The following is a 27,219-nucleotide window of genomic DNA, read 5'->3' as shown; positions in this document are numbered from 1 at the left end:
CAGTGGGAGACGGAGGGGTGGCCAGGGAAACAGGACGCTGCAGGAATAAAGACGAGCCAGCACAGCCAGCTCATGCGTAACTGCTTTGTGGAGCTGTCAAGGCCCAGTCTCTGGGAGAGAGGCACAGGGAGGCCAGACAAGGAAGGGGTGACCTGGAGGGACAGATCCAGGGGCTAAAGTCCTGATAGGGCAAGAGAGTGCCGGCCCCCTCTTGCCCTATCAGAACCTCCACTGCCACATAGAGGCCATGATTGACCCTTAGACAAGGGGCTGGTGTCCAATCCCAGCCCCCAGCCCCAGAACTCCAGGGAATGAATGGGCAGAGAGCAGGAATGTGGGACATCTGTGTTCGAGGGAAGGACTCCAGGAGTTTGCTGGGAATGGGGCCTAGTAGGAAACGATAATATAGGCGCCTCTTGAGGGTACAGAACAGGTTCGTTCTTTGCCAAATTCCCAGCACCTTGCAAGCACTTACAGCTGAGATAAGGCCTGGGTTATGAAATCAAAAAGGTGGAAAGCAGGTCAGAGGTCATCTGGTACAGCCCTTCTTTCCTTTTTTTTTTTTTTTTTTTTTGAGACAAGGTCTCTCTCTGTTGCCCAGGCTGGAGTGGCACAAACACAACTCACTGCAGCCTCAACCTACTGGGCTCAAGCAATCCTCCAGCCTCAGCCTCCCAAAGTGCTGGGATTATAAGCATGAGCCACCCCACCCAGCCCTTTCCTTCCTTTTTAATTGATGCATAACAATTGTAAGTATTCATCGTGGTCCAACCAACCCTTTCTTGATCCACCTTCCTAGAGAGAGGGTCCTCTTACTTCAGTGGTCAGGGCCCCAAACCCATGGTCTGGTTCCAGGCACCACCTGCCTCATGCAGGAGTTGGCGTGCCCAGGAAGCTCTGCCTCTGGGCACAGTGACCTCAATGGGGTGAGGGGAGCTCTCCCCATAGCTGGGCTGCGGCCCAACCCCACCCCCTCAGGCTATGCCAGGGGGCGTTGCCAGGGGCACCCGGGCATCGCCAGTCCAGCCCACTCCTTCATAAAGCCCTCACATCCCAGGAGCGAGCAGAGCCAGGGCAGGATGGAGAGGAGACGCATCACCTCTGCTGCTCGCCGCTCCTACGTCTCCTCGGGGGAGATGATGGTGGGGGGCCTGGCTCCTGGCCGCCGTCTGGGTCCTGGCACCCGTCTCTCCCTGGCTCGAATGCCCCCTCCACTCCCGACCCGGGTGGACTTCTCCCTGGCCGGGGCACTCAATGCTGGCTTCAAGGAGACCCGGGCCAGTGAGCGGGCAGAGATGATGGAGCTCAATGACCGCTTTGCCAGCTACATCGAGAAGGTTCGCTTCCTGGAACAGCAAAACAAGGCGCTGGCTGCTGAGCTGAACCAGCTGCGGGCCAAGGAGCCCACCAAGCTGGCCGACGTCTACCAGGCTGAGCTGCGAGAGCTGCGGCTGCGGCTCGATCAACTCACTGCCAACAGCGCCCGGCTGGAGGTCGAGAGGGACAACCTGGCACAGGACCTGGGCACCGTGAGGCAGAAGTGAGGAGGGGATGGAGAAGGGGGGCTTTGTGAGCAGAAGGGGCTGAATCCCCAAGAGGGAATGCCCAAGAAGTCTCAGGCAGGGGTGGAGCCTCCCCGCTCCCTGGGTCTCCCTACCTCTTGATGGGGCACTATCCTTGCCCCCCAACATGATGGGAGGGACCAGAAACAGGCCCAGGGCCCCGGGGATCTGATTCCTACATGCCTTCTGCCAGGCATCCAGGTCCCCTCAGCACCTCCCTACTTGGGAAAGCAGTGCAGGAGCAGCTGGGCCCCCAGCAGCTGGGCCCCTGCGTTTCATTCATAGCTGGGCTTTGTGACTGTGGGCAGCGAGCTCACCTATTCTGAGCCTGTGTCCATATAAAGGAGGAGTTGGAAGTGGAGAAGGTTGGTGTCCATGAGGGAGATTGGATTCTGGGGTGAAGGAAGTGAGGGAAAGAGCAGGCAGGCCTGGGCGCAGAGCACAGGTGACTGCCTGCCACCAGCTTGTGGCCCCCGTCAAGTCACTTTGACTTGCACAGCTGTGAAGTGGTGCTCATAATAAAATTCATTTCAAAAGGTGGTTACCTGGGATCGGAGGAATCCCCAGGGGCATGGCACTTCGCTGAGCTGACAGGACATGCATGTGTGCCTTCAAGTGCAGGAGGACGTGTGTGTGTGTGTGGGTGTGTGTGTGTGTATGCGTGCAGCAGTGAGTGTACGCTGGTGGATGCGCCTGTGTGAGCAGAAGCAGGTGCACCAACCCTGATAAGGCACCTTAGTAATGAGTTAAGACAAAAGCCCACATCTGCTCATCCTCTAGACAAGTCCTCTGTCTAAGGCTCCCCAACCCTTACTCCTCCTGCTGCTCTACTGGTCCTGGGTGGGGGTGGTGTCTGTGACAGCTGCCTCCAGGGAGATTGAGGCAGGTATCCAAGTGTCCTCAGAAGAGCCTGGACCCAGGAATGTGTCCCCCCACTCCAGGCTCCAGGATGAAACCAACCTGAGGCTGGAGGCCGAGAACAACCTGGCTGCCTATAGACAGGTCAGGGAGGTGGAAGGGAGGGGCAGGGGAGGGAGGAAAGGGTTGATGGCCACCCACCCAAACACAGCCCCCAAGCTCAGCCCTCCAGAGCAATGTGCTGCTCCCCACTGCCCCAGAAGGAGGGGTAAGGCAAGGCTGAGGAATGGGGAGAAGGAGCCTGGGGCCCCAGTGGCCCTCTACTCCTCACCCCTCCTGCCACTCCAGGAAGCAGATGAAGCCACACTGGCCCGTCTGGATCTGGAGAGGAAGATTGAGTCGCTGGAGGAGGAGATCCGGTTCTTGAGGAAGATCCATGAGGAGGTGAGGCCAGGGCAGAGGGAGGAAAGCTCAACACAGAGATTGCAACTGAGAGAGGGAGAGACAGAGACAGAGAGGCTGAGACTGAGAGAGACACTCATAGAGAGGATAGAAACAGAGGTCGGCAGGTAGAGACAGGAAATGAAAGACAAACAGAAAGACACTAAGGGAGACGGAAAGAGACAAGAGAGCATTCGAACCCCTGGCCGAGGGGCAGGCAGAAGAGGACACGATGCTGTGGGGAACCCCAGCTGTGGCCTGTACCCTGAGCCCTGGCACCGCTTCTCCCACTCTGGTCAGGAGGTTCGGGAACTCCAGGAGCAGCTGGCCCGACAGCAGGTCCATGTGGAGCTTGACGTGGCCAAGCCAGACCTCACCGCAGCCCTGAAAGAGATCCGCACGCAGTATGAGGCAATGGCGTCCAGCAACATGCATGAAGCCGAGGAGTGGTACCGCTCCAAGGTAGCCCTGCCTGTGGGCCAGCCTGCCTCCTTCAGGCAGCCCTTCTTGCTCTGTACAAGAGAATGGGGGAAGGAGGGTGGAGGAAGCTGGGAGAATATTCTCTCCAGGTGACTGACTTTCACCAAAGAAATGAGATGGCTTGCCCAGGGTCACACAGGCACTATTGCTTTCAAAAGTACCCAATATTATTGCTGCTACTATTGCTATTATTAGTAGTAGCTGATACTGTTCTGTTCTAAGCCCTGTGCTTTTCATGGATTACCTTACTATGAAGTAGATGCTGTTCTTTGACAGATGAGAGAGCTGAAGACCAGAGAGGCTAACTAATTTGCTCAAAGTCACACAGCTCCTAAGTGGTAGAGTTGGATTTCCAACTCTAGCCCATCTCACTTGGGAGCCTGCATTCCATGCCTCTGCCAGTCTGTTTTGGCTTACTGAGCCTCTACCATATGCCAGGCACCCCCCAGGACACAGAGAGGTGTCTGACCTGGAAGGTGTGATATTGAGGTGCACCCAAACATAGTTCCCGTAGAGAACACCACAGCTCAGAGCTTATATGTAGTGTGGGAGCCAGGAAAGACACTGTAGAGGGGGCATTTGGGCTAGGCAGGACAGGCAGGCTGTGGACAGGAAGAGAAGAAGGGAGGGCCATTCCTGGTGGAGGGCAGAGCCTGGAGGCAGAAAAGCACAGAGAGGCAGGGCCCCAAGATGCTGGCCTAGCCAGGGCACCTAGCTGAGGAGTGTGAGTGGCAGAAGCCACTGGTGTCTGAGCAGGGTGAGGGCCCGATGGGGCTGGGAGGACCTCCCTGCAGGTGGGGGAGAAAGGGCTATTAGAACCTAGGGTGAGGCCGGGCGTGGTGGCTCACACCTGTAATCCCAGCACTTTGGGAGGCTGAGGCAGGCGGATCACCTGAGGTCAGCAGTTCAAGACTAGCCTGGCCAACATGGCGAAACCCCGTCTTTACTAAAAATACAAAATTAGCCGGGCGTGGTGGCACACACCTGTAATCCCAGCTACTTGGGAGGCTGGGGCAGGAGAATTGCTTGAACCTGGGAAGCAGAGGTTGCAGTGACCCGGATTGTGCCACTGCCCTCCAACCTGAGCGACAAGAGCAAGACTCCATCTCAAAAAAACAAAAACACACAAAACACCCAGGGCTCCGCTCACCTAAACCCACTGTCCACTGTGGCAGACGACAGCATTCGGTCCCGCAGATGCAGCTGTCAGTGTGGAAGGTTCTGGATTCTGTGGCACTGTTCATTCATTCGCTTGCTGACCAGGTGTTGCGCTAGGTACTGAAGTCTGGCAGCGGCTACCCTGCCCGCATCCATGGGTCACAGTTGTTAGGAAAAGTCCCAGCCAGGGCAAGCCTCCTGGGGTTGACTGGGGTGCTGGTCACCTCCCTGATTTCCCAGAGCCCGTGCCTGCCCATGGGCCCACACAGCCCCCCTATATGTGTCCCCCACCCGCAGTCCCAGGGCCCCAGGCCGCCCTCAGCCTATGGCCCCTCTCCCCATCTAGTTTGCAGACCTGACAGACGCTGCTGCCCGCAACGCGGAGCTGCTCCGCCAGGCCAAGCACGAGGCCAACGACTACCGGCGCCAGTTGCAGTCCTTGACCTGCGACTTGGAGTCTCTGCGCGGCACGGTGAGCGCGGCCAGGGCAGGACGAGGGCGGGCGGAGCGGGGACGGCCACCCCAGGAGATGCCAGGGGAGAAGGTCCAGGGGCGAGGACCTGGGTCGAGGGCGGGGCCCGAACGTTACTCTCGGGCTAGAGGCGGGGTCTGGGGCCGGGGGCCGGGCCTCGAAGCCTCCCCAAGTCGGGTCCGGGCTCCGCGGGACCGGCCGGCTCCATCCCACAGAACGAGTCCCTGGAGAGGCAGATGCGCGAGCAGGAGGAGCGCCACGCGCGGGAGGCAGCCAGTTATCAGGAGGCGCTGGCGCGGCTGGAGGAAGAGGGGCAGAGCCTCAAGGACGAGATGGCCCGCCACTTGCAGGAGTACCAGGACCTGCTCAACGTCAAGCTGGCCCTGGACATCGAGATCGCCACCTACAGGAAGCTGCTGGAGGGCGAGGAGAACCGGTGAGCCCTGATCACAGCCCTGGGGAAGTCTCCCTGCTGCCTCGCCGTAGAGCTCACCTTGCTCCCTTCAGGGACTGAGTCTTTTTCAGCCTTGTGTCCAGATCCCTTCCCACCTCAATGCCCAGCACAGTGCCTGCCTCACACATAGCAGGCAGTCACTAGATGTTTGATGAATGAATGGATGGATGGATTCAACCAATATTGATTAGGCCTCAAGGCCAAGGACTTGGGTCACCCTCCAAACTAAGAGGCTTACTCCCCACCCTCCCAGCCAAGATTGGACTCCTCACCTCATCCATCTCTTCTGCCTCCTTGGAACTTTCTTCACCACTTTCCCCTCCCTTTTCCATCTTCCTTCAGATAGACATGTGCCCCTCCCAGGTAATACTCAAGCCCCTTGCAGACTTTTGGAACTCCAGATAGCACGTTGGCTGCTGGAGAAAAAGCTAGGAGATGGAGTTAGACTTCCCTGGCAAGGAAAAGGGCGTTCAAGTTGTCATAATGGCCCTGGACCAAGACCCAGCCTAGGGGTGTCCCAGGCAGCCCGGGCAGCCCTTTCCCTCTGCTTTCTTTCAGGATCACCATTCCCGTGCAGACCTTCTCCAACCTGCAGATTCGAGGTCAGTACAGCAGGGCCTCGTGGGAAGGGCACTGGAGTCCTGCCCCCTCCTCCAGGGCCTGTAGGTTGCTCCGGACTGGGACTGAGGATCAGGGCAAAGGGATCCAGCTCTCCCTGGGGGCCTTCGTGACACCGCAGCACTCTTAGCCAGAGCCTATCATACCAGGGTACTTCTAGGCGGGGCTTGCAGCTGCCCCTGTCCTGCTAGGCCCTGGGTCCCTCTTCCCCTCCCTGCACCCCATTCCACAGCAGAACTGGGTGAGATCTTGACATCTGCCCTGTCTGCAAATCCCTGAGCAAGCACTGCCCTTCTGAGTGTTTTCTGTTTTTGTTTTTTTTAACTGCTTGTCACTACAGGGGGCAAAAGCACCAAAGACGGGGAAAATCACAAGGTCACAAGACATCTCAAAAGCCTCACAATACGCGTTATACCAATACAGGCCCACCACATTGTAAATGGAGCGCCGCCGGCTCGCGGTTAGCTGCCTGCCTCTCAGACACGGCGCTTTGCCCAGCTTGACAGGGAGTGAGCCTCACCCATCCCATCCTCCCAGTCCTCCTGAGCTCCCTCCTCCCAGGCTTCCCCTGAAGGGCCTGGCCTGAGTCATTTTCCCAGGAACTGCGGTGCCCAGCCCAGGACGTGGTACAGAGTAACTGTACATTAAACTGGCAGAGCTGGTTAGCGGTAAAGGTGGTGAGTCCTTGGGTGCGCAGCAGAGCTGCTCTGGGGCCTCTGAGCAAGCAGCAGCCTCTGTCTCACCTCCTCCCATCACTGGGAGGGCCCCTTAGGTCTCGCTGTGCCTGGGGGCCAGGCTCTCTGCTTTATTCTTTCATCCCTGAGGCTCCATCGCTCAGCTCAGTGCTGACTCAGTCCAGAAGATTCTTCCCTCAGGACCGCTTGCAGTGAATAAAGTTTTATGTTCCCTGCTCTTAATGTTAAACATTAGTGAATGTGACGTGTTATATTTTTCTCTGAGGGGGGGAAGAGCTAAATTACTTTTTGCTTGCATTGGCCCTCAAATGATTCTTAGCTAAGGAACAAAATTCCTCTTCTTCTGGGCTAGAATATTTAGGACCACTAGATATGCATGTCTCAGGACTTAATTCAGCATCAGAAAGGCTAACCAGGCTGACTAGTAGAGGTAATACTGCCAAATTCTAGATAGTCACAGGTCACTAAAGTACAGATAAGTGGCAGAGAGAAGTAGGAAAGAGGAAAGGGGACAGGAAAAGGACCTATGTGTATTGAGCACTAATATGTGCCACATGTTTAACAGCTTTTATTTTAGTTAATTGTCTCCTCTCTCCCACCTAGAGAAGTAAGCCCGATCATCCTTATTTTACAGATGAGGAAACTGAGGCTGGGAGAGGTCAATTAACTTGCCCAGAGTTGTGTGGCTGGTTGGTGGCTAAGTTGGGACTTCTTGAGCTCTGGTCTCCTCATCCATCCTTCCTTCCTTCCTTCCTTCCTTCCTTCCGTCCTTCCTTCCTTCCTTCCATCCTTCCTTCCTTCCTTCGGCAGAGCGTCCCTCTGTCACTCAGGCTGGAATGCAGTGGTGCAATCTCAGCTTACTGCAACCTCCACCTCCCAGGTTCAAGCAATTCTCGTGCCTCAGACTCCCGAGTAGCGGGGATTACAGGTGCCAGACACCACACCCGGCTAATTTTTCTTTCTTTCTTTCTTTTTTTTTTTTTTTTTTTTTTTTTTTTTTTTTTTTTTTGAGACGGAGTCTTACTCTGTTGCTCAGGCTGGAGTGCAGTGGCATGATCTCAGCTTACTGCAACCTCCACCCCCCAGGTTCAAGTGATTCTCCTGTCTCAGCCTCCTGAGTAGCTGGGACTACAGGCACCCATCATCATGCCCGGGTAATTTTTGTATTTTTAATAGAGACAGGGTTTCACCATATTGGTCAGGCTGGTCTCGAACTCCTGACCTCAGGCAATCCACCTGCCTCGGCCTCCCAAAGTGCTGGGATTACAGGTGTGAGCCACCATGCCTGGCCTATTTTTTGTATTTTTAGTAGAGGTTTCACCATGTTGGCCAGGCTGGTCTCGAACTCCTGGCCTCAGGTGATCCACCTGCCTCAGCCTCCCAAAATGATGGCATTATAGGTGTGAGCCACCGTGCCCCGCCTGGTCTCCTGATTTCAAAGCCTGCACATCCTTCCTCAATGCCATGCTGGGTTTTCAGAAAGCCAGGTGCCAGGCCAGGGCTTGCAGAGGGGCTGAAATGAAGCCAGGCCAGAGGACAGAGCAGCCAGGACTCTAACTGGACAGAGCAGCCAGGCCTTGGGCAGCAGCACTATTGGGATTTGGGGGCTCTCCAGCCCATTTGGAAGAGCCTAGGCTCTCTCTGCCCGCTTGCATAGGTTCTCATACTCATGATGGGGGGGTGCGATGGGGAAGCCGGGCATGGGAGAGGATGACTCATGCCCTGAAAGTCCATGAGAGGCCTCCTCTCCCCACATCTGCAGAAACCAGCCTGGACACCAAGTCTGTGTCAGAAGGCCACCTCAAGAGGAACATCGTGGTGAAGACCGTGGAGATGCGGGATGGAGAGGTAAGGAGGGATTCGGGCCCAGTCAGGCTGTGGCTGGCCCCAGGGATTCTCAAGGCCAGGCCGTGGAGGAAAGCCTGAGGCTGGCACATAGAAGGTCCCCAGTAACTCCCAGGAGCTCCCCAGGGAATTCTGGAGGAGAGCAAGGAAGCTGAATGTAATTCCGTTTCCTCAGTCCCTCCATAGGCTGTTCTAAGGGGAGCCTTGGTACCAAAGCCACTAGATGGGATCCTAATACATGCTCTCTCTTTCTCACCCTCAAACTCAGGGGCCTTGCTTGCCAGGGAGAGAAAGAGAATTAAAGTTAGCAGCTTTCACTTCCAACTCTAGCAGACACAGTTGGGGATGGGGAGGGCTTTCCATTTCCAGCTTGGTAAAAGGAAACTACCAGGGGAATGGGAAGAGGGGATTTGGCATATCCCCCACACTATCCAACCACAGTGGGAGCTCATCTTACTCCAGCAGCTTACCACGCACCAGGCAAGATGCTAAATGCTTTCCCAGTGTTATCTCACCACCCCCTCTGACCACCGCACAAGGCAGCTGTGTTTACTATCAAGAAAAGAAAGACCTGGGAAGTGAGGGACTTCCCAAGGTTACACAGCCTCGTGGTAGTGGACCTGGGGTCTCTGTGAACTCCTAACTGTTGCACTGTGCACGTTCCCTGTCCCCTGCAGGTCATTAAGGAGTCCAAGCAGGAGCACAAGGATGTGATGTGAGGCAGGACCCACCTGGTGGCCTCTGCCCCGTCTCATGAGGGGCCCGAGCAGAAGCAGGATAGTTGCTCCGCCTCTGCTGGCGCATTTCCCCAGACCTGAGCTCCCCACCACCCCAGCTGCTCCCCTCCCTCCTCTGTCCCTAGGTCAGCTTGCTGCCCTAGGCTCTGTCAGTATCAGGCCTGCCAGACAGCACCCACCCAGCACCCAGCAACTCCAACTAACAAGAAACTCACCCCCAAGGGGCAGTCTGGAGGGGCATGGCCAGCAGCTTGGGTTAGAATGAGGAGGAAGGAGAGAAGGGGAGGAGGGCGGGGGGTACCTACTACATCGCCCTCCACATCCCTGATTCCTGTTGTTATGGCAACTGTTGTCAGAGATGGAGATTCTCTCGGGGTATCTGGGAACTGTGCCTTTGAGTTTCCTCAGGCTGCTGGAGGAAAACTGAGACTCAGACAGGAAAGGGAAGGCCCCACAGTCAAGGTAGCCCTGGCCAGAGGATTGTTTTGTTTTTTGGTTTTTATGAGGCGGGGTGTCCCTATGCTGCCCAGGCTGACCTTGAACTCCTGGGCTCAAGCAGTCTACCCACCTCAGCCACCTGTGTAGCTGGGATCATAGGCTCGAGCCACCACGCCCAGCTCAGAGGGTTGTTCTTCTAGACTGACCCTGATCAGTCTAAGATGGGTGGAGACATCCTGCCACCTGGGGCAGTCACCTGCCCAGATCCCAGAAGGACCTCCTGAGCGATGACTCAATTGTCTCAGTCCACCTGAGCTGCCATCCAGGGACGCCATCTGTGGGCACGTGTGGGCAGGTGGGAGCTTGATTCTCAGCACTTGGGGGATCTGTCGTGTATGTGGAGAGGGATGGGGTGCTGGGAGAGATAGAGGGGGGCTGCCTGGCCCCCAGCTGTGGGTACAGAGAGGTCAAGCCCAGGAGGACTGCCCCGTGCAGATTGGAGGGGACGCTAGTAGAGATGGTGGAGGAGGCAATTGGGACGGCGCTAGGCATCCAAGTGGGGGTTGTGGGTGACCAGTTGCACTTGGCCTCTGGGTTGTGGGAATTAAGGAAGTGACTCATCCTCTTGAAGATGCTGAAACAGGAGAGAAAGGGGATGTATCCATGGGGGCAGGGCATGACTTTGTCCCAGTTCTAAAGGCCTCTTCCTTGCTGTGTCATACCAGACCGCCCCAGCCTCTGAGCCCCTGGGATTGCTGCTTCTTAACCCCAGTAAGCCACTGCCACACGTCTGACCCTCTCCACTCCATAGTGACCGGCTGCTTTTCCCTAAGCCAAGGGCCTCTTGCGGTCCCTTCTTACTCACGCACAAAATGTACCCAGTATTTTAGGTAGTGCCCTATTTTACAATTTGTAAAACTGAGGCACGAGCAAAGTGAAGACACTAGCTCATATTCCTGCAGCCTGGAGGCTGGGTGCTCAGGGCTGGCATGTCCACCCCGGTGCACCTCCTCTGCTTTGACTGAGCAGCCTGGTGAGCAGACTGGTGGGATCTGTGCCCAGAAACCGGACTGGGAGGGCCCACTTCAGGGTTCTCCTCTCCCCTCTAAGGCCGAAGAAGGGTCCTTCCCTCTCCCCAAGACTTGGTGTCCTTTCCTTCCACTCCTTCCTGCCACCTGCTGCTGCTGCTGCTAATCTTCAGGGCACTGCTGCTGCCTTTAGTCGCTGAGGAAAAATAAAGACAAATGCTGCGCCCTTCCCCAGAGTGGACTCTGATCTGTTCATGAGAGGGCGGGACTGGGGCCGAGATGTAGCCTTTGACAAGAGCAACTCATTTCTTATTACCGATCATCTCTGGGGCCCATGCCCTCACCAAATTCCACCCACAGCCAAAGAGGACACACACCAGCTCCCTCCACTCTTTTCTTCCTTCCTCTCCCTGCTACCTGCAACTCAACCAGCACAATCCTCATAGGCAAGAATGTAAAGCAGCTCAAACACGATTCAACACTGATCAGTGTTTACCATTGGATAAATCTGAGTTCACGCCTTCCTTCTCTGACCTAAGTGTGAAGTCAGGAAACACGTGTGGCCTACTTCCATCCTGACCTCAGTCCCCAATCTCCCACCAGCCTCAGGCCCCTCCACTTCTCAGATCAGGTCCCAGACCTGCCCATGAAAATGGGGAGCAGGCTGTAACTAACAGATTTATCCACATGTTCCTACCACACGTCCCAACCCAGGGTACCCGCCCAGAGACATCTGGTATCATTTAACAAACACATTGAAGGACAAGTGGTCTTCAGAGCTGAAGACAGATCCTAGGGGGAGAAGTTGGGACAACAGTGAAATAAGTAGCAGCAGCAACGACAGAGGTGAATGGTGACAAAGACTGCCGTGATGAGCAGGTAGCCTATCAGGGTGAGCTCCACAGCCCAGCGAGTCTCAGGATCCGAGAACGAGGCCGGGTAGCGCCCATGTGATGTCACACCCAGCCGGAAGCCAGCAACTCGCACACCCTGCCTCCAACAATAGTAGATGCCCCGGTCATCCAGCTGGGTGAAGCGGATGTGGAGCTGGTTGCCATGGTCAATGAACACCCTCATGGACCTGTTGACACCCTTCAGGTACTGTGTGCGGTAGAGGTGCTGGCGGTCTTTGTCCCAGGCCACCGCATGCTCTGGCCGGGCCCCGGGACAGGAGATGATGAGGCCATGGCCCAGTCTCTGCTGATGGAACTGAATGGGCACATGGGGCACCCAGGGCCGGCTGCCCACTTTGGACACATAGTTAACAATGGCCAGCACGCCCTCCTGGATGGTCTTCGTCTTCTCACAGGGTACTAGGCAGCTTCGAACCAGCAGCTCAGGCGTGTGGTGCCTGGCCTTGGTCCGCAGCTTCCTTGGCACAGCCCTTGAGCCACAAGACACCACATCGGGCACCGCCTTGAGGTAGCGTGGGGAGAGGTCTGGGCTCTGCAGGTAGCAGAGGCCGATGCGCCACTGCTCCCCACGCACCCCACAGCGGTCACAGGGGGTCCATTCCCAGAAGGTGGTGAAGACATGGAGATGCCCATAGTATTCATCTGCGAAGGGCTCCTGGCCCTCGTCCTGGAAAGTGGCCACCATTCCCTCACTGTTCTGGATGTCCACATCGTAGGCGTAGAAGTAGTCCCCCTTGCGGGTGCCGCAGAAGTACAGGCCTGAGTCCTCAGGCTGAGCCCTGAAAACCAACAGGCTGAACATGCGGATGCTGAAGCGGGTCAGCATGTCGCTGCCCACACGTACCTGGGCTGCCTCCGTCAGCACCCGCCCATCAAAGTCCGTCAGCACTTTGGTGTGGCTGCTACCTAGGTGCTTTTGGTAGAACCAGACTACAGCTGTCACCTCTTCAGGTTTGCAGTGACAGGGAAGCTCAAAGCTCATGTCAGCCAGGTAGGCTGCATTTTCAAACATCAGGAAAGCAGGGCAGGGGGTCTTCTGAAAAATGTTTTCCTTCTCCACAATTTCAAAGGCCTGGGGACTCCCCCATGCCCACAGGAGCACAGTGGTGAGGGCCAGATGCATGCCTGAAGGAGGTAGGGGTCAGAGGGGCAGGGCAAAACCAAGGCATTAAAGGCTCATGGGGCTCCTAGAAAGCACTGCTAAGCGGAGGCCTCTGGATGAGAAAGGATTATGCAGCCAGGAAAAGCAGCAACAATCTGCAGAGGAAGCCGCCAAGGGCAAGGCAATTTATTCCCAGTGGATGTACAAGATGCCCTTCTAACATTCCAGACCTGATATCCCGTTCTAGAACCTGGCCTTCACTCCCCTTTCTAGAACACTGGCACTCACCCAAGAATGGGTCAAAGGAAACCAGAATGAGAAGGGCTGACCGAGGTGCTCGGCACGGAGATCTCTGCCTCAGTGCTCCAGGCCCTGCCCTGCTGGTCTGGTGGAAAAATCTTCCCTTTCATCAACCTGGGGGATGAAGGAAACCCACTCTCCTGCGTATCTGGCCATCCGGGAGGCTGGCTGGACCTGAGCTGATGGCTTGGGACTTTCCCAGGCCTAACCTGCACAAGAACTGAGTCTCTAGGGGAAAATTCAACACCTCAAATGAGGTAGCATTTGATCATTTGTTGATTACATGTCCATTCATTGGTTTGGGGCTGTAAACATTCTTGTTAAGAGCTGTGTAACTGGTATAGCCAGCATTTGGTTGGGCACACACTCATCTCTCAAGGCCAGTGGGCTAGAGGCTTGGCAGACTCTAAGGGTGGGAAACAAAACCGCTTTCAACTTCCTGAGCTCTTGACTGTCCCATGGATACACACAGTTCAAAATAGCAAGACACTGAGGGACTGGAGAAGTGGGGAAGACTTGATTCCTGTTTTTGCTCTGAAAATTCCAAGTTGAGAAGGAAACTAAGTGTGGGTTTCTTATTATGGTCCTGCAGAACCCCCAAGACAACAACCAAATAACTGCCTCCAGTGACCACCGGGACCTCTGAGGGTAGCTTGTCACATCAGTCAACCTGGTACAGCTCCAGCAGCTCCTGCAGGAGCCTCTCCTCCTCCTGGAGCCCACCAGACTGCTCCTCCGGACCCTGCCCCTCCCAGCTGAGCCCCTCCTTCATGGATCTGGGGGTGCCCATGGCTTGCAGCTTCTGAAACAAGCCCTTGCAGCTCTCTCTCTCTGCCCGGCTCAGCAGGCTCAGGTTCAGGGTGAAGCGCCCGGTGCTCGCCAGGCTGCGCAGGATCCCCAGCACCGCTGCCCGGTCAGCCGGCCCCACGTGATCAGCCAGTGCCACCAGCAGCTCCCCAAGAAGTCCAAACCCCACATCTGTCTGGAAGAGGCGGCCCAGCCTTGGACCCCCAAGCTGCAGTAGAGCCTGGTAGCGCTCTGGCCCACTTGGCAAGTGTCGTCGCCAATCACGATAGAAGTCAGCAGAGGTCTCGGGCTGGAGGGGGGTTTTCTCCTGGATCACAAAGGAAGGAAAGGGAGTCAGGAGCTCTTCCAGCTGCTCTGCAACAGTGACAGTGAGGGGAGCCTGTAGCTCTTCATCTTACTGTCTTCATCTTACTACTCTCAGCACTGGGAAAGCTGTGGTCCTTGGGGGCCTCATTTTCAGATGAGGAAACTGGGGATGAGACAGGGAGGGCCCCAAGGAATCCATGCCATGATTTGAGATTCTCATTTATATTGGAATGGAGACATAGCTCTGGTCTTCAAGAGTAAGTCAGGGTTTACTGTAAGTCAGGTAGATGGGTTGATTGGAAATCTCAGGAAGAGAGAAAGGAACTCAAGGATCTGAATGTTGGGGTCTCTCTCTCAACACTGCCACAGGATCATTACACTAGACACCATACAACCCAGAGGCAGAGCAACCCAAATCTGATCTGAGAATGAAAGTCAAAGGACTATGGGAAGTGGACCTTCTTAGCCCAACTTTCTGACTCATTCTGCCCAGTTCAACTCAGCTTCGCCATCTGCTGTTTGTTTTTCTTTCTGGGATTGGAGGCAGAAACCTCTCTGTTGGTTTAACATGACAAATAAAGACGAGGTATGTGTGGTTAAAAAAACAAAACCAAACGAAAAAACAAGATTGAAGCTTTAGGGCAGAGAATCTTGCTGGACTAAAGAGGCAGGGCCTCACCTACCGGGGAGATTTCAGTGGCCACATCCTGGAAGGTCCTACCCTGAATAATGTGACAGTTCCAGGGCACAGTTCTCTTTCCTCCCATCTTATCCTTCCGCTCCAGTGGTTTCAGATGTGATGCAAGGACAATACCCCTGTGGGCAAAGGACAGAAATTAGGCAATGGACTTAATGCTGTGTCTGCAGGTGTGAGACAGCTAGACTTTGCATGGTATAGGATGAACCTGTTACAGACCAATGTGACCCTAATAATAACAACAGCAATAGCTGACTGCTTTCAAGCACTTCACATGTATCAGACACTTGCTTAGTCTTACGTGCAAGAACTCATTTAATTATAACAGTTACTGTTTTACAGATAAATAATTGAGACTCAGAGAAGTTAAGGAAATGGCATACGATCAAATAGTAGAGGGTGGGGCCGGGACTGAAGCCCAGAATGGTTTGATTTCAGAGTTAACTACTATAGTCCACCATAACAGGAGGGCCTGAGAAAAATGGCAGTGAGCCAACCTGAACTCCTCATAGGAAGCCACCCTCTGTTCCACTGCCCGTAACTTGGCAGCATTCTCCCGTTTGTACTTCTCATCAGCAGTGAGTGCAGCCTGCAGCTCTTTCTCCAAAGCCTTGAAGTCGATGATGTCATTCCTTTCCATGGCCTGTGCCTGGGAAGGCAAAGGGAATACACGTCAGTGGACGGTCAATATCAGGGGAAAGAGGGTGCCTCTGGATTATTTGCCAGAACACAAAATGACCCCAAAGCACTCTGGACATCATGTCACTCACATTGGGAGGTGTTACAAAAATCTGGTTTTCTATTTTACAAAGACAAGTTGAATTTCACAGTGAGGACTTACACAAGACTTGTCCCTGAAAATAGAATAGAGAGTCCTGACTTCCAATTTGGAGTTCTGTCTTAATTTTGCTCTCTGCCTTTAAAAACCTTTTTAATTTTGGTGCTTCAGTCGAGGAGGCATTTGGATCTCAGAATTCAGTTTCTTCACTCTTCCCCCATAGGATTGTTCTACAGCAAGTCGTTTCGACAGGGGACCTCACACAAAGGCAGAACTCTTGTTAGTTACCCTTGAGCTCAGGGATAAAGTTTCATTCTTCATTGAATGTCTTTAATGAGGAAGGAGACTTTCACCCAAACCAGATGCAATGACTGAGCAGGAAATCAAGCAGAAGGGGCAAAGGAAGGAGCTCAGTGACCCCATCCCCAAATCCCTCTGTCCAGCCCAGGGCTGGAACAGAGGTCTCTGGGTACCTGGGCAATACCTTTAGTTCTATCACTGTACTTCTGTAGCTTCTGCATATCTGAGGCTGACTGATCATTTCTACAGAGATATTTTCTTTTTTTTAGACAGGGTCTGTCTCTGTTGCCCAGGCTGGAGTGCAGTGGCGCGATCTTGGCTCATTGCAACCTCTGCCTCCGGGGTTCAAGCAATTTTCGATCCTGACCTCAAGTAATCCGCGCGCCTCAGCCTCCCAAAGTGCTGGGATTACAGGCGTGAGCCACTTGCAGAGAGATTCTCTACGTGGGTTCTAGTCGTGGCTCTGGCATTTACTTGTGGGACCTCTCTGAACTGCAAACTCCTGGTGAGTTGAGCTAGATTTTGTGGCGGGGTCATCACCAACAGCCCTAGCGCAAGGAAGCAGGAAGTCCCCAACCAATCCCATAGCCACCCTACCCCAACGTGGGGAATCTGAACGCCAAGAAGGGGCTGGGCTGGCCAGTAACCGAACTCAAGTGTCCAGTTCTCAGCCCTCCCCAGGCATTTAATACATAGAACTAACCCTTCCGTCCCCTTACTCAGCCTCCCGGACCTTCACCCCAGCAGCCCCGGCCTTGGTCCCCTTGCTTTCTTTGGGGATCCCCTGATAAGCCAGAACAGGAGGGCAGCCCCGCGCAGACCACGCCCGCAGCTGTGGTTGCCCAGCAACTGCGCTAACAGCCTGACCACGTGACCTGCCTGAAGGCCCTCCATTTTCAGGGTGGTCCCGAGGCGCCTGATCAGGTTCGTTCATCCTCACCTCTCACCCTCTTTGGAGCTGCCCATGTCTTGGGCTACTCGTCTTGGGGACCCGCTACTCCGCCTTGCCGGTCCGCGGCGGGCATACCTCGGAACTGGTCCTCAGGCAGAGGGTTGTCCTCCCGGGCAGAAAGGCGACAGCGGCGTCTGCGGGGTCCTTCCTGGAGGCGGGCGCAGACGTTTCCTCGGCGTGGGGCGGAAGCACGATCTCCGGCGGCGGCCTGGGAACTCTTAGCTGAGCAGGCGAGAGGTAAGTTGAAGCGGGTCAGCGGCACAGAATGGTTGCTTCAGGTGGGATAGGAAATTAAAGAGCGTCAGATCTGGAAGAGGCCTTATATGCTATCTGCCCCTTTCGCTTTACGGATGGGTAAATTGAGGCCTGGAGCGGGAAAAAGAATGGAAGACCCTGTCGTCCGCGTGCCTCCCCAAGCCTGCCGAAGCGCGCACACACCTCGATTTCGGGGCTGCCTCTGTAGCCTCAGTCCGTAAAATCGTATCGCTAGGTAGGAGTGGTGCTCTAACTGTCCAGTCCCCTTGCTCACTCCCTCTTCTATCCGTGCCACTTTCAGCCGTTCTCTGCCAGGTTCCCTCCGAAGTTCTCTTTGAGCGCCTGCATTGTAGCGGGAAGCGGCAGTGAGGTTTGTTACCATGAATCGCTAGTTTTGTGTAACCGTGGGCAAATCAGCTATATTCTCTGTACCTTGTTAGAGTCATTCATTAGTTCGGTAAATACTTATTGAGGGCTTAGTCTATGCTAGGCACAGTACTAAGTGAACAAAGTCCTTGCTTAAATTGTAGTTGGGGAAATGAACAGTAAACAACTAGATACAAGTCAGCTAGTGATAAATGTATAACATTTGTGAATAACAAGGAAACAGTGAAAGTGGGAAGTTGGAGAGTATGTATGAGGGACTTTTTAGAGTGACAGAGAAGATGACATTTTAGTGGAGACTTGATTGAAATAAAGGAACAAGGTGAAAAATATCAAAGGGGAGAGCGTTTTGGACAAAGAGAATGGCAAGTGCAATGGCCCTGAGGCAGAAATGAGCTTGGCTTGTTCCATGAACAGCTTTGTATAAAATTTTTTTCAATCGGCCAGGCGCGGTGGCTCACGCCTGTAATCCCAGCACTTTGGGAGGCAGACGCGGGCGGATCACCTGAGGTCAGGAGTTCGAGACCAGCCTGGCCAACATGGTGAAACCCCATCTCTACTAAAAATACAAAAAAATTAGCCGGGCGTAGTGGTGCACGCCTGTAGTCCCAGCTACTCGGGAGGCTGAGGCAGGAGAATCGCTTGAAGGCAGGAGAATCGCTTGAAACCAGGAGGCGGAGGTTGCAGTGAACCGAGATCGTGCCGTTGTACTCCAACCTGGGCAACAAGAGCAAAACTCTGTCTCAAAAAATATATCTAAAATAAATAATTTCTTCAATGACTTGACTGGGGTCTTGGGAGAATGAGATAAGCATAAATGCGATAATAGCTTTTTAGAAGTAAAAAGAATATGCATGTGAAAGTTTCCATAATAATTTACATTTAATTATTGGTCCTTGGAGCTCCAATTCTCTCTCTACATTCAGCACCCAGCAGGTGGCATTGAGGGAGTTGGAGATATCAGTCTAATCCAAGAAATATCAGCATCTTAAAATTAAACATCCCATTCAGTTAACATTTATCCAGTTCCTACTTATGCAAGGTGCTGTCTTGGCTATTGGCTGTATTGGCATTGGTACTTTTTTCTCAACTATTTAAAAATGTAAAATGTGGCCGGGTGCGGTGGCTCACACCTGTAATCTCAGCACTTTGGGAGGCCGAGGCGGGCTAATCACCTGAGGTCAAGAGTTCGAGACTGCCTGGCCAACATGGTGAAACCCCGTCTCTACTAAAAATACAAAAATTAGCCAAGTGTGATGGCGGGTGCCTGTAATCCCAGCTGCTCGGGAGGTTGAGGCAGGAGAATCTCTTGAACCTGTGAGGCGAAGGTTGCAGTGAGTTGAGATCGTGCTACTGCACTCCAGCCTGGGCAACAGAACGGGACCCCGTCTCAAAACAATAAAAAAATAAATATGTAAAATGCATTCTTAGCTGGAGGACCATGCAAAAACAGGTGGTGGGGCCAGATTTGGCCACAGGTCAGAGTTTGTCAGCTCTTGCTCTAAAGTATGAGGAGGTGAAGAGGCATTGTGTCAACAGCATACTGTCAAATATTTGGGGAAAAGAAAGTTATTTGTACTGTTTTTGCCACTTTTTGGTATTATTTTAAAATTAAATTTCGTATCATAAAAGAAGTGAAGGAAAGAAGCGGGTGCGTGGAACACAGGGTTTTCATGATCAAGGATGGCAAAAAATAATGCTAGCTAACGTTTATTGAGCCTAGGACTCTGGTAAATTCTTTTTTTTTTTTTTGAGACGGAGTCTCACTCGCTATCTCGGCTCACTGCAAGCTCCGCCTCCCGGGTTCATGCCATTCTCCTGCCTCAGCCTCCCGAGTAGCTGGGACTACAGGTGCCCACCACCATGCTCGGCTAATTTTTTGTATTTTTAGTAGAGACAGGGTTTCACTGTGTTAGCCAGGATGATCTCGATCTCCTGACCTCGTGATCCACCCACCTCAGCCTCCCAAAGTGCTGGGATTACAGGCGTGAGCCACCACGCCCAGCTGGACTCTGGTAAATTCTTTACACAGGGTGTTTTATTTAATCCTCATAACCATTTATTCAGTGAGGATTATTAATTCCATTTTCCAGTTGAAGAATAGGAATCAGGTTTGAAGAGATGAAGTAACTTACCTGAAGTTACATAGTTGTTCGTGACAAAGTTAGGATTTGAATCTAAGTCTTCCAACTCCAGAGCCGTGATGCTCTAGTCTGTTATTTATCGCTTATAAACTATAGTTGGTGATGGTGATTAGTAACTACTATTTGTTTATTTATTTTATTTATTTTTTTTGAGACGGAGTCTCGCTCTGTCGGCCAGGCTGAAGTGCAGTGGTGCGATCTCAGCTCACTGCAACCTCTGCCTCCTGGATTCAAGTGATTCACCTGCCTCAGCCTCCTGAGTAGCTGGGACTAGAGGTGTGTGCCACCACACCTGGCTAATTTTTTGTATTTTTGGTAGAGACGGGGTTTCACTGTGTTAGCCAAGATAGTCTCTGTCTCCTGACCTCATGATCTGCCCACCTTGGCCTCCCAAAGTGCTGGGATTACAGGCATGAGCCACTGCGCCCAGCCAGTTAACTACTATTTAAGACAAAATTAAATACTGATAAAGGTGCAAAAAGCTCTAGTAGGATAGAGGAATGAGAAATTGAGGAGCTAGGAAAGCTTAAAGGAGGTGGTGGCATTTGAACTGTTTCTTTGAATAGAATTTCAGTAATTGAAGTGGAGAAAACCCACAAAACACTACTTAATTACAAAGGGAAAATGAGTAACTTTACAATGGAGAGGCCTGGCAAACATCACCTTAATGAAGTGATCAAAGTTAACGTTACCACTAATGGGGCAAATTGAAACCATGTATCACCTGATAGGAAATGCATTGAAAAGAACACAGCATCACTTCTGTGATATTCCTGCCCAAAACGCATAACCTGAATATTATCATAAGGTAACATCAGACAACCTCAAATCAAGGGACATCCTTAAGGATGTCACGACAGTCCTTGGAAGGAAAGACTGAAGATTGTAGATCCAAAGAGACTAGAGACATGACAACCAAATGCAAACGTGATCCTGGATTGGATCCTTAGGCATGTAAGGTATTATTGGAACAATCTGTGAAACTCGAATGGGATCTGTAAAGTAGGTGGTAGTAATGTGTGAATATTAATTTTCTGATTTTGATGGTTGTATTGTGGTTATGTAGGAGAATGTTCTTGTTTGTAGGAATCACACATGGTGAGGGAGAGGTTGGCAAACTTTTTCTATTAAGGACTGGATAATATTTTAGGCTTTGTGAGCCATATGGTTTCAGTCCCAACTACTCAACTCTGCTATTACAGTGTGAAGGCAACTGTAGATGATGTAAATGAATATGCATGGCTGTTTTCCAGTGAAACTTTTTTTTTTTTTTTTTTTTGAGATGGAGTCTTGTTCTGTCTCCCAGGCTGGAGTGCAGTGGCCCCATCTCACCTCACTGCAACCTCCACCCCCTGGGTTCAAGGGATTCTCCTACATCAGCCTCCTGAGTAGCTGGGATTACAGGTGTGCACCACCATACCCAGCTAATTTTTGTATTTTTAGTAGAGACGGAATTTTGCCATGTTGGCGAGGCTGGTCTCGAACTCCTGACCTCAGGTGATCTGCCTGCCTCGGCCTCCCAAAGTGCTGGTATTACAGGCATGCGCCACCGCGTCCGGCCTCCTAATGAAACTTTTTTAATAGACACTGACATTTGAATTCCTTATAATTAATTTTCATGTATCATGAAATATTTTTCTTTTGACTTTTTCCCTGACAATTTAAAAATGTGAAAAAGCATTCTTAGCTTGAGGGCCATTTAAAAACAGCTGGAGGGGCCAGATTTGGCCACAGGCCAGAGTTTGCCCACCCTTACACTAAAGTATTAGGAGGTGATGAGCCATTGTGTCAACAGCTCACTTTCAAATAATTTAGGAAAAAGTAAGTTATTTGTACTGTTCTTGCCATTTTTTGATACTAAGTTATTTTAAAATTAAATTTAGTATTAAAAAAGTGGAGGGAGGGGGCTCTCCTCTTTCGGCTTTGGAGCGCCCCTCCGACGCCCCATCTCTGTACGGTGGAGCTTCTTCCTTCTGTCTTCTTCCTTCTTGCCTATTCAACTCTCTGCTCCTTAAAAGTCCCCCCCCCCAAAAAAAAGTGGAGGGACGACTACGTAAATAGAGACAAGTAGGGCAGAGACTTGGGGAAAGTACTGGGCTCTGGGAGGAGCATTCAGTAGGTTGATGTCACTGGAGAGGAGGCATGTGAAAGGGGTATGGCCAACCATAAGACTTAAGACTAGACAGGTGGGGCCACCACATGGAGGCCTTGATTACCTTGCCAGAATCTAATTCTTCTCTCCTTGAATTTTAGCATCATGGATACCGACTTATATGATGAGTTTGGGAATTATATTGGACCAGAGCTTGATTCTGATGAAGATGATGATGAATTGGGTAGAGAGACCAAAGATCTTGATGAGGTAAAGCAAATATATTGCTCTTTTCATCTCGCTCTTATTTATTTTATTTAAGACAAGGTCTCACTCTGTTGCCAGGTTGGAGTGCAGTGGTGCAATCTCAGCTCACTGCAACCTCCACCTCCCGGGCTTAAGTGATCCTCCCACCTTGGCCTCCCGAGTAGCTGGGACTACAGGCATGCACCACCATGCCCAGCTAATTTTTTTTATTTTTCGTAGAGACAAAATGTTGCCCAGGCTGGTCTTGAACTCCTGAGCTCGAGCAATCCACCTGCCTTGGCTTCCCAAAGTGCTAGGATTACAGGCATGAGCCACCATGCCCAGCCCCCTCTTTTTTTTTTTTTTTTTTTTTTTTTTGAGACAGTCTCACCGTGTTGCCCAGGCAGGAGCACAGTGGCACCATCTTGGCTCACTGCAGTCTCCGCCTCCCAGATCCAAGCGATTCTCAATGCTTCAGCCTCCTGAGTAGCTGGGATTACAGGTGTGTGCCACCATGCCCGGCTAATGTTTTTTTGTATTTTTAGTAGAGACGGGGTTTCACTGTGTTGTCCAGGCTGGTCTTGAAGTCCTGACTTCAAGCGATCCACCTGCCTCGGCCTCCCAAAGAGCTGGGATTATAGGCATGAGCCACCATGCCTGCCCCCCGCTCCCCCACCTTTTTTTAAAAAGCAATGAAATTTTGAATCCTCTGTGTTCCAGTAATACCCTGGGTACGTGTCTTGAGATTGTCCTTTTTATAACATGACTTAGTGAGATCTCATACTGCTCCAGCAAAGCTTAGCTACTAAGGTTCCAAAAGGGAATATGTAGTTTCATTGATGAGATGGTTTTGTAATCTGAGCTCTAGTTGATCAGTAGTTCTTCCATTTCCCTGAAGTGTCTTTTAACAGTCATGAATAATTCCCACTTGGAAAAGATACTCAACTCTTCCAGCTGCAGCTGCACTGGGAGCTCCCTTACAAGCTCAGATTTTCAGAGATGCGTAAAAGCAATGGAAAGGGGCCGGGCGCGGTGGCTCACACCTGTAATCCCAGCACTTTGGGAGGCCAAGGCAGGCAGATCATGAGGTCAGGAGTTCAAGACTAACCTGACCAATACGGTGAAACCTTGTCTCTACTAAAAATATAAAAATTAGCCGGGCTTGTTGGCACACGCCTGTAGTCCCAGCTACTTGGGAGGCTGAGGCAGGCAAATCACTTGAACACGGGAGGCGGAGGTTGCAGTGAGCCAAGATCATGCCACTGTAGTCCAGTCTGGGCAACAAGAGTGAAACAGTCTCAAAAAAAAAAGAATGACTGTTGAATACTTAGGAAGCTAGCATGAGTTTTATAAAAATAATTTTCTCTTGATAGGATTACTAGGTTGAGACACGGGTCAGGGGCATGCTGTGGACGTGATGTATCTTTTTTTTTTTTTTTTTTTGAGACAGAGTCTCGCTCTGTCGCCCAGGCTGGAGTGCAGTGGCGCAATCTCGGCTCACTGCAAGCTCCGCCTCCCAGGTTCACGCCATTCTGCTGCCTCAGCCTCTCCGAGTAGCTGGGACTACAGGTGCCTGCCACCATGCCCAGCTAATTTTTTTGTATTTTTAGTAGAGACAGGGTTTCACCGTGGTCTCGATCTCCTGACCTCGTGATCTGCCCACCTCGGCCTCCCAAAGTGCTGGGATTACAAGCGTGAGCCACCGTGCCTGGCCAACGTGATGTATCTTGATTTGGGCAAGACATTTGAAGTTTTTTATCAATGTCTTATAAACCAGCTTTTTTTTTTCTTTTTGAAAATAAGCTTTACAGCCAGATGTGGTGGCTTACGCCTGTAATTCCAGCATTTTGGGAGGCTGAGGCGCTTGAGCCCAGGAGTTTGAGACCAGCCTGGCCAACATGGTGAAACCCCATCTCTACTAAAATACAAAAATCAGCTGGGCGTGATGGTACATGCCTGTAATCCCAGCTACTCAGGAGGCTGAGGCAGGAGAATTGCTTGAACCCGGGAGGTGGAGGTTGCAGTGAGCTGAGATCGAGCCACTGCTCTCCAGCCTGGGTGACACAGCGAGACTCCATCTCAAAAAAAAAAAAAAGATTTTACGATGTGTTTTTCTTTAATTATATAGGTAATTCACGAATACATTCTCATTCAAACCATGTTGATAGAAAGGTTTCCTTTGTCCTCATTCCATTTACTCTTCTTCTCCAATTAACCTCTGTAACTCTTGATGTCCTAGTGAAAAGAACATGGGCTGCATCATAATACGATTAGAGGAGGTCACAGCTGGTTGAACAGTGGGACACAAAGATTTTTGATTAATGGGTCACCAGCAGAGCTCTTGTGACATGTCCTAGGCATCTGTGTTTGGTCTTGTCCTTTTCAACTTAAAAAAAAAATATTTAAATAGAGACAAGGTTTCGCTATGTTGCTCAGGCTGGTCTTGAACTCCTGGGCTCAAGCAATCTGCCCACCTTGGCCTCCCAAAATGCTGAGATTACAGAGGTGAACCATTGTGCCCCGTCATTCAGCCTATTTATCAGTGACTTGGGTAAAGATAGAGAACAGAGGTTTATCTAATTTGCACATGACATAAAGCTAATATATTGGATAACAGAATCTAAATTCAAAGTGATCCCAACATACCTGAATTCGGGACTAAAAGCCCAGTAATAGGCCAGGCGTGGTGGCTCACACATGTAATCCCAGCACTTTGGGAGGCTGAAGCGGGCAGATCGCTTGAGGTCAGGAGTTCGAGACCAACCTGGCCAACATGGTGTGAAACCCTGTCTCTACTAAAAATACAAAAAATTAGTTTGGTGTGCTGGTGCGTGTCTGTAATCCCAGCTACTCGGGAGGCTGAGGCAGGATTTTTTTGTTGGGAGTGAGGGCAGGTGGAATTGGTAAGTAACAGAGTTTCTTTTTAGGGTGATGAAAATCATATAAAATTGATCATGGTGATGGTTGCACAATTCTGTGAATATACTAAAAACTATTGAATTATGCACTTAAAATAGATTGTATGGAATGTGAATTATATCTCTATAAAGCTATTAACAAAAAAATTTTTAAAATAAAGAATAATGGGGCCGGGCACGGTGGCTCAAGCCTGTAATCCCAGCACTTTGGGAGGCCGAGGCGGGTGGATCATGAGGTCAGGAGATCGAGACCATCCTGGCTAACACGGTGAAACCCCGTCTCTACTAAAAAAATACAAAAAAAAAATTAGCCAGGCGTGTTGGCGGGCGCCTGTGGTCCCAGCTACTCGGGAGGCTGAGGCAGGAGAATGGCGTGAACCCAGGAGGTGGAGGTTGCGGTGAGCCGAGATCGCGCCACCGCACTCCAGCCTGGGGGACAGAGAAAGACTCCGTCTCAAAAAAAAAAAAAAAAAAAAAAGAATAATAGGCTAAACACTTAGTGACTCACACCTATAATCCCAGCACTTTGGAAAGTCAAGGCAGGAGGATCACTTGAACCCAGGAGTTTGAGACCAGCCTGGGCAATGTAGTGAGACCCCATTTCTACAAAAAATTTAAAAATTAGCCAAGCATGGTGGTACATGCCAGTAGTGACAGCTACTCAGGAGACTGAGGCGGGAGGATGGCTTGAGCCCAGGAATTTGAGGTAGTGGTGAGCTATGGTCATGCCACTGCACTCCAGTGTGGGCAACAGAGTGAGACCCTATGAAGGTTTTTACCTCAGTACAGACAGTTGAGTCACTCATACTCTTTAATTCTTACTCCTCAGTGTCATTGCTGTGCAGAGCTCTGCTGTTATTTTATTAATTTGTTAATTCCCATTTATCTCATTCCCATATGTGCCACCACAGTTCTTTGTAATTTATGTATGTTTCTTTTTCTATGAGTTGCATAGTGTGTGTGTATTTTAAGTAAATGGTATCATTGTCTACGTTGTTCTGTTTCTTTTCCCACTCAGCATCATGATGAGTGGTGCATTTTAGGGTTTCTCCCTGTTGCTGTGTGTACATCTAGTCTGTGGCAACTAACTGCTACTCAGTTGGCCCTGGTGACATCCCTCTCTTAGTGATAGACACCCAGGTTACCTGTCACCAGCCTTCCCTCACCGTAATTAATAATCCAGTGTACATTCTCAGATGTGTCCCTTTATGCAATGTGGAAAAATTTCTTTGGGTTGTATTCCCAAGAGCAGAGTTGCTGGTTGTAGGATATTATATATATATCTCTATGTATATATGCTTATTGTATTTATACTTAGTTAATATGTTTATACTAAGTACTGTCGGATTGCCCTTTAAAATGGCTGTACTGGTCTACCCTCTTTCCAGCAGAATGAGGGTTATAGCCTCCTAATCCACAAGATGCATAGATTTATTATTATTGTTATTTTTTGAGACGGAGTTTCGCTCTTGTTGCCCAGGCTGGAGTGCAATGGTGCAATCTCAGCTCACTGTAACCTCCACCTCCCGGGTTCAAGCGATTCTCCTGCCTCAGCTTCCCGAGTAGCTGGGATTACAGGCATGTGCCACCACGCCCGTCTAGTTTTGTATTTTTAGTAGAGATGGGGTTTCTCCGTGTTGGTCAGACTGGTCTTGAACTCCCAACCTTAAGGTGATCTGCCCGCCTCAGCCTCTCAAAGTGCTGGGATTATAGGTATAAGCCACCGCACCTGGACAGATTTTTTCTAATTATATTGAGGTATGTAACAGTAGAGATGCATAGATTTTGGTAATGGAGACAGGAAAGAAAGATGTCCATTCTAAGGCTGGGCGCGTTGGCTCATGCCTGTAATCCCAGCGCTTTGAGAGGCTGAGGTGGGCAGATGACCTGAGGTCAAGAGTTCGAGACCAGTCTGGCCAACATGATGAAACCCTGTCTCTATTAAAAATACAAAAATTAGCTGGGCATGGTGGCATGTGCCTGTAGTCCCAGCTACTCCAGAGGCTAAGGCAGGAGAATCTCTTGAACCCAGGAGGCGGAGGTTGCAGTGAGCTGAGATTGCACCACTGCACTCCAGCCTGGGCAAACAAGAGTGAAACTCCATCTCAAAAAAATAAAAAAATTAAAAATTAAAAAAAGCAATGATAAAAGAATATTTTGTTTAGTTTTATTTTAGACTTGTTGAGCTACTGTAGACTCGGGTAGAGATAACTACAGGCAGTCAGAAATTATTATATA

General features: G+C 51.2%; 4 protein-coding genes across 12 annotated transcripts in view; 2 read left to right on the top strand and 2 right to left on the bottom strand.

Moving 5' to 3' along the window:
* Window positions 1-1,065: 1,065 nt before the first annotated feature.
* Window positions 1,066-11,015, top strand: GFAP (glial fibrillary acidic protein). 2 transcript variants are annotated; one of them, XM_055257713.2, is made up of 10 exons: window positions 1,066-1,540; window positions 2,504-2,564; window positions 2,769-2,864; window positions 3,162-3,323; window positions 4,846-4,971; window positions 5,187-5,407; window positions 5,984-6,027; window positions 6,384-6,503; window positions 8,501-8,586; window positions 9,261-11,015. In XM_055257713.2, the coding sequence occupies exons 1-10, from the start codon at window positions 1,080-1,082 to the stop codon at window positions 9,300-9,302; spliced, it is 1,419 nt and encodes a 472-aa protein (XP_055113688.2). In that variant the 5' UTR covers window positions 1,066-1,079; the 3' UTR covers window positions 9,303-11,015. The 2 variants fall into 2 exon arrangements, with proteins under 2 accessions (XP_055113688.2, XP_055113689.2); XM_055257714.2 differs by lacking the exon at window positions 6,384-6,503.
* Window positions 10,905-12,837, bottom strand: FAM187A (family with sequence similarity 187 member A). The gene has a single exon (XM_055257715.2). The coding sequence runs from the start codon at window positions 12,821-12,823 to the stop codon at window positions 11,579-11,581; it is 1,245 nt and encodes a 414-aa protein (XP_055113690.1). The 5' UTR covers window positions 12,824-12,837; the 3' UTR covers window positions 10,905-11,578.
* Window positions 12,838-12,958: 121 nt separating this feature from the next.
* CCDC103 (coiled-coil domain containing 103) lies at window positions 12,959-17,085 on the bottom strand. 7 transcript variants are annotated; one of them, XM_063629261.1, is made up of 4 exons: window positions 17,018-17,085; window positions 15,410-15,561; window positions 14,899-15,031; window positions 12,959-14,216 (listed from the first exon to the last, which is right to left on the bottom strand). In XM_063629261.1, exons 2-4 carry the CDS (start codon window positions 15,550-15,552, stop codon window positions 13,764-13,766), a joined length of 729 nt encoding a protein of 242 aa, XP_063485331.1. In that variant the 5' UTR covers window positions 15,553-15,561; window positions 17,018-17,085; the 3' UTR covers window positions 12,959-13,763. The 7 variants fall into 7 exon arrangements, with proteins under 7 accessions (XP_063485331.1, XP_055113716.1, XP_055113718.1 ...); XM_055257741.2 differs by lacking the exon at window positions 17,018-17,085 and adding an exon at window positions 16,694-16,830; XM_055257743.2 differs by lacking the exon at window positions 17,018-17,085 and adding an exon at window positions 16,724-16,830.
* Window positions 17,046-27,219, top strand: part of EFTUD2 (elongation factor Tu GTP binding domain containing 2) — a 51,139-nt gene continuing 40,965 nt past the window's right edge. For both annotated transcript variants that reach the window (XM_055257704.2, XM_055257703.2), the window contains exons 1-2: window positions 17,046-17,179; window positions 21,979-22,087. In XM_055257704.2, coding sequence (XP_055113679.1) covers window positions 21,983-22,087 — 105 coding nt within the window. In that variant the 5' untranslated portion in view covers window positions 17,046-17,179; window positions 21,979-21,982. The remainder of the gene's footprint in view (window positions 17,180-21,978; window positions 22,088-27,219) is intronic.

Source organism: Symphalangus syndactylus, chromosome 20 (genome assembly GCF_028878055.3).
Source record: "Symphalangus syndactylus isolate Jambi chromosome 20, NHGRI_mSymSyn1-v2.1_pri, whole genome shotgun sequence".
NCBI lineage: Eukaryota > Metazoa > Chordata > Mammalia > Primates > Hylobatidae > Symphalangus > Symphalangus syndactylus.
The sequence above is the reverse complement of the archived record's forward strand: the minus strand, read 5'-3'. Positions and strand labels throughout refer to the sequence as shown.

What these genes read in the sequence shown, in the direction of transcription:
- GFAP (XM_055257713.2), top strand. Translation starts at nt 1,080, where the DNA reads ATGGAGAGGAGACGCATCACCTCTGCTGCTCGCCGCTCCTACGTCTCC. An exon ending in ACCTGGCTGCCTATAGACAG is followed by an intron (nt 2,565 to 2,768) that starts GTCAGGGAGGTG and finishes CTGCCACTCCAG; the next exon opens with GAAGCAGATGAAGCCACACT. An exon ending in TGAGGAAGATCCATGAGGAG is followed by an intron (nt 2,865 to 3,161) that starts GTGAGGCCAGGG and finishes CACTCTGGTCAG; the next exon opens with GAGGTTCGGGAACTCCAGGA.
- FAM187A (XM_055257715.2), bottom strand. Translation starts at nt 12,823, where the DNA reads ATGCATCTGGCCCTCACCACTGTGCTCCTGTGGGCATGGGGGAGTCCC.
- CCDC103 (XM_055257739.2), bottom strand. Translation starts at nt 16,211, where the DNA reads ATGCAGAAGCTACAGAAGTACAGTGATAGAACTAAAGGTATTGCCCAG. An exon ending in GAACTAAAGGTATTGCCCAG is followed by an intron (nt 15,562 to 16,163) that starts GTACCCAGAGAC and finishes TTGCCTTCCCAG; the next exon opens with GCACAGGCCATGGAAAGGAA. An exon ending in GCTTCCTATGAGGAGTTCAG is followed by an intron (nt 15,032 to 15,409) that starts GTTGGCTCACTG and finishes CTTTGCCCACAG; the next exon opens with GGGTATTGTCCTTGCATCAC.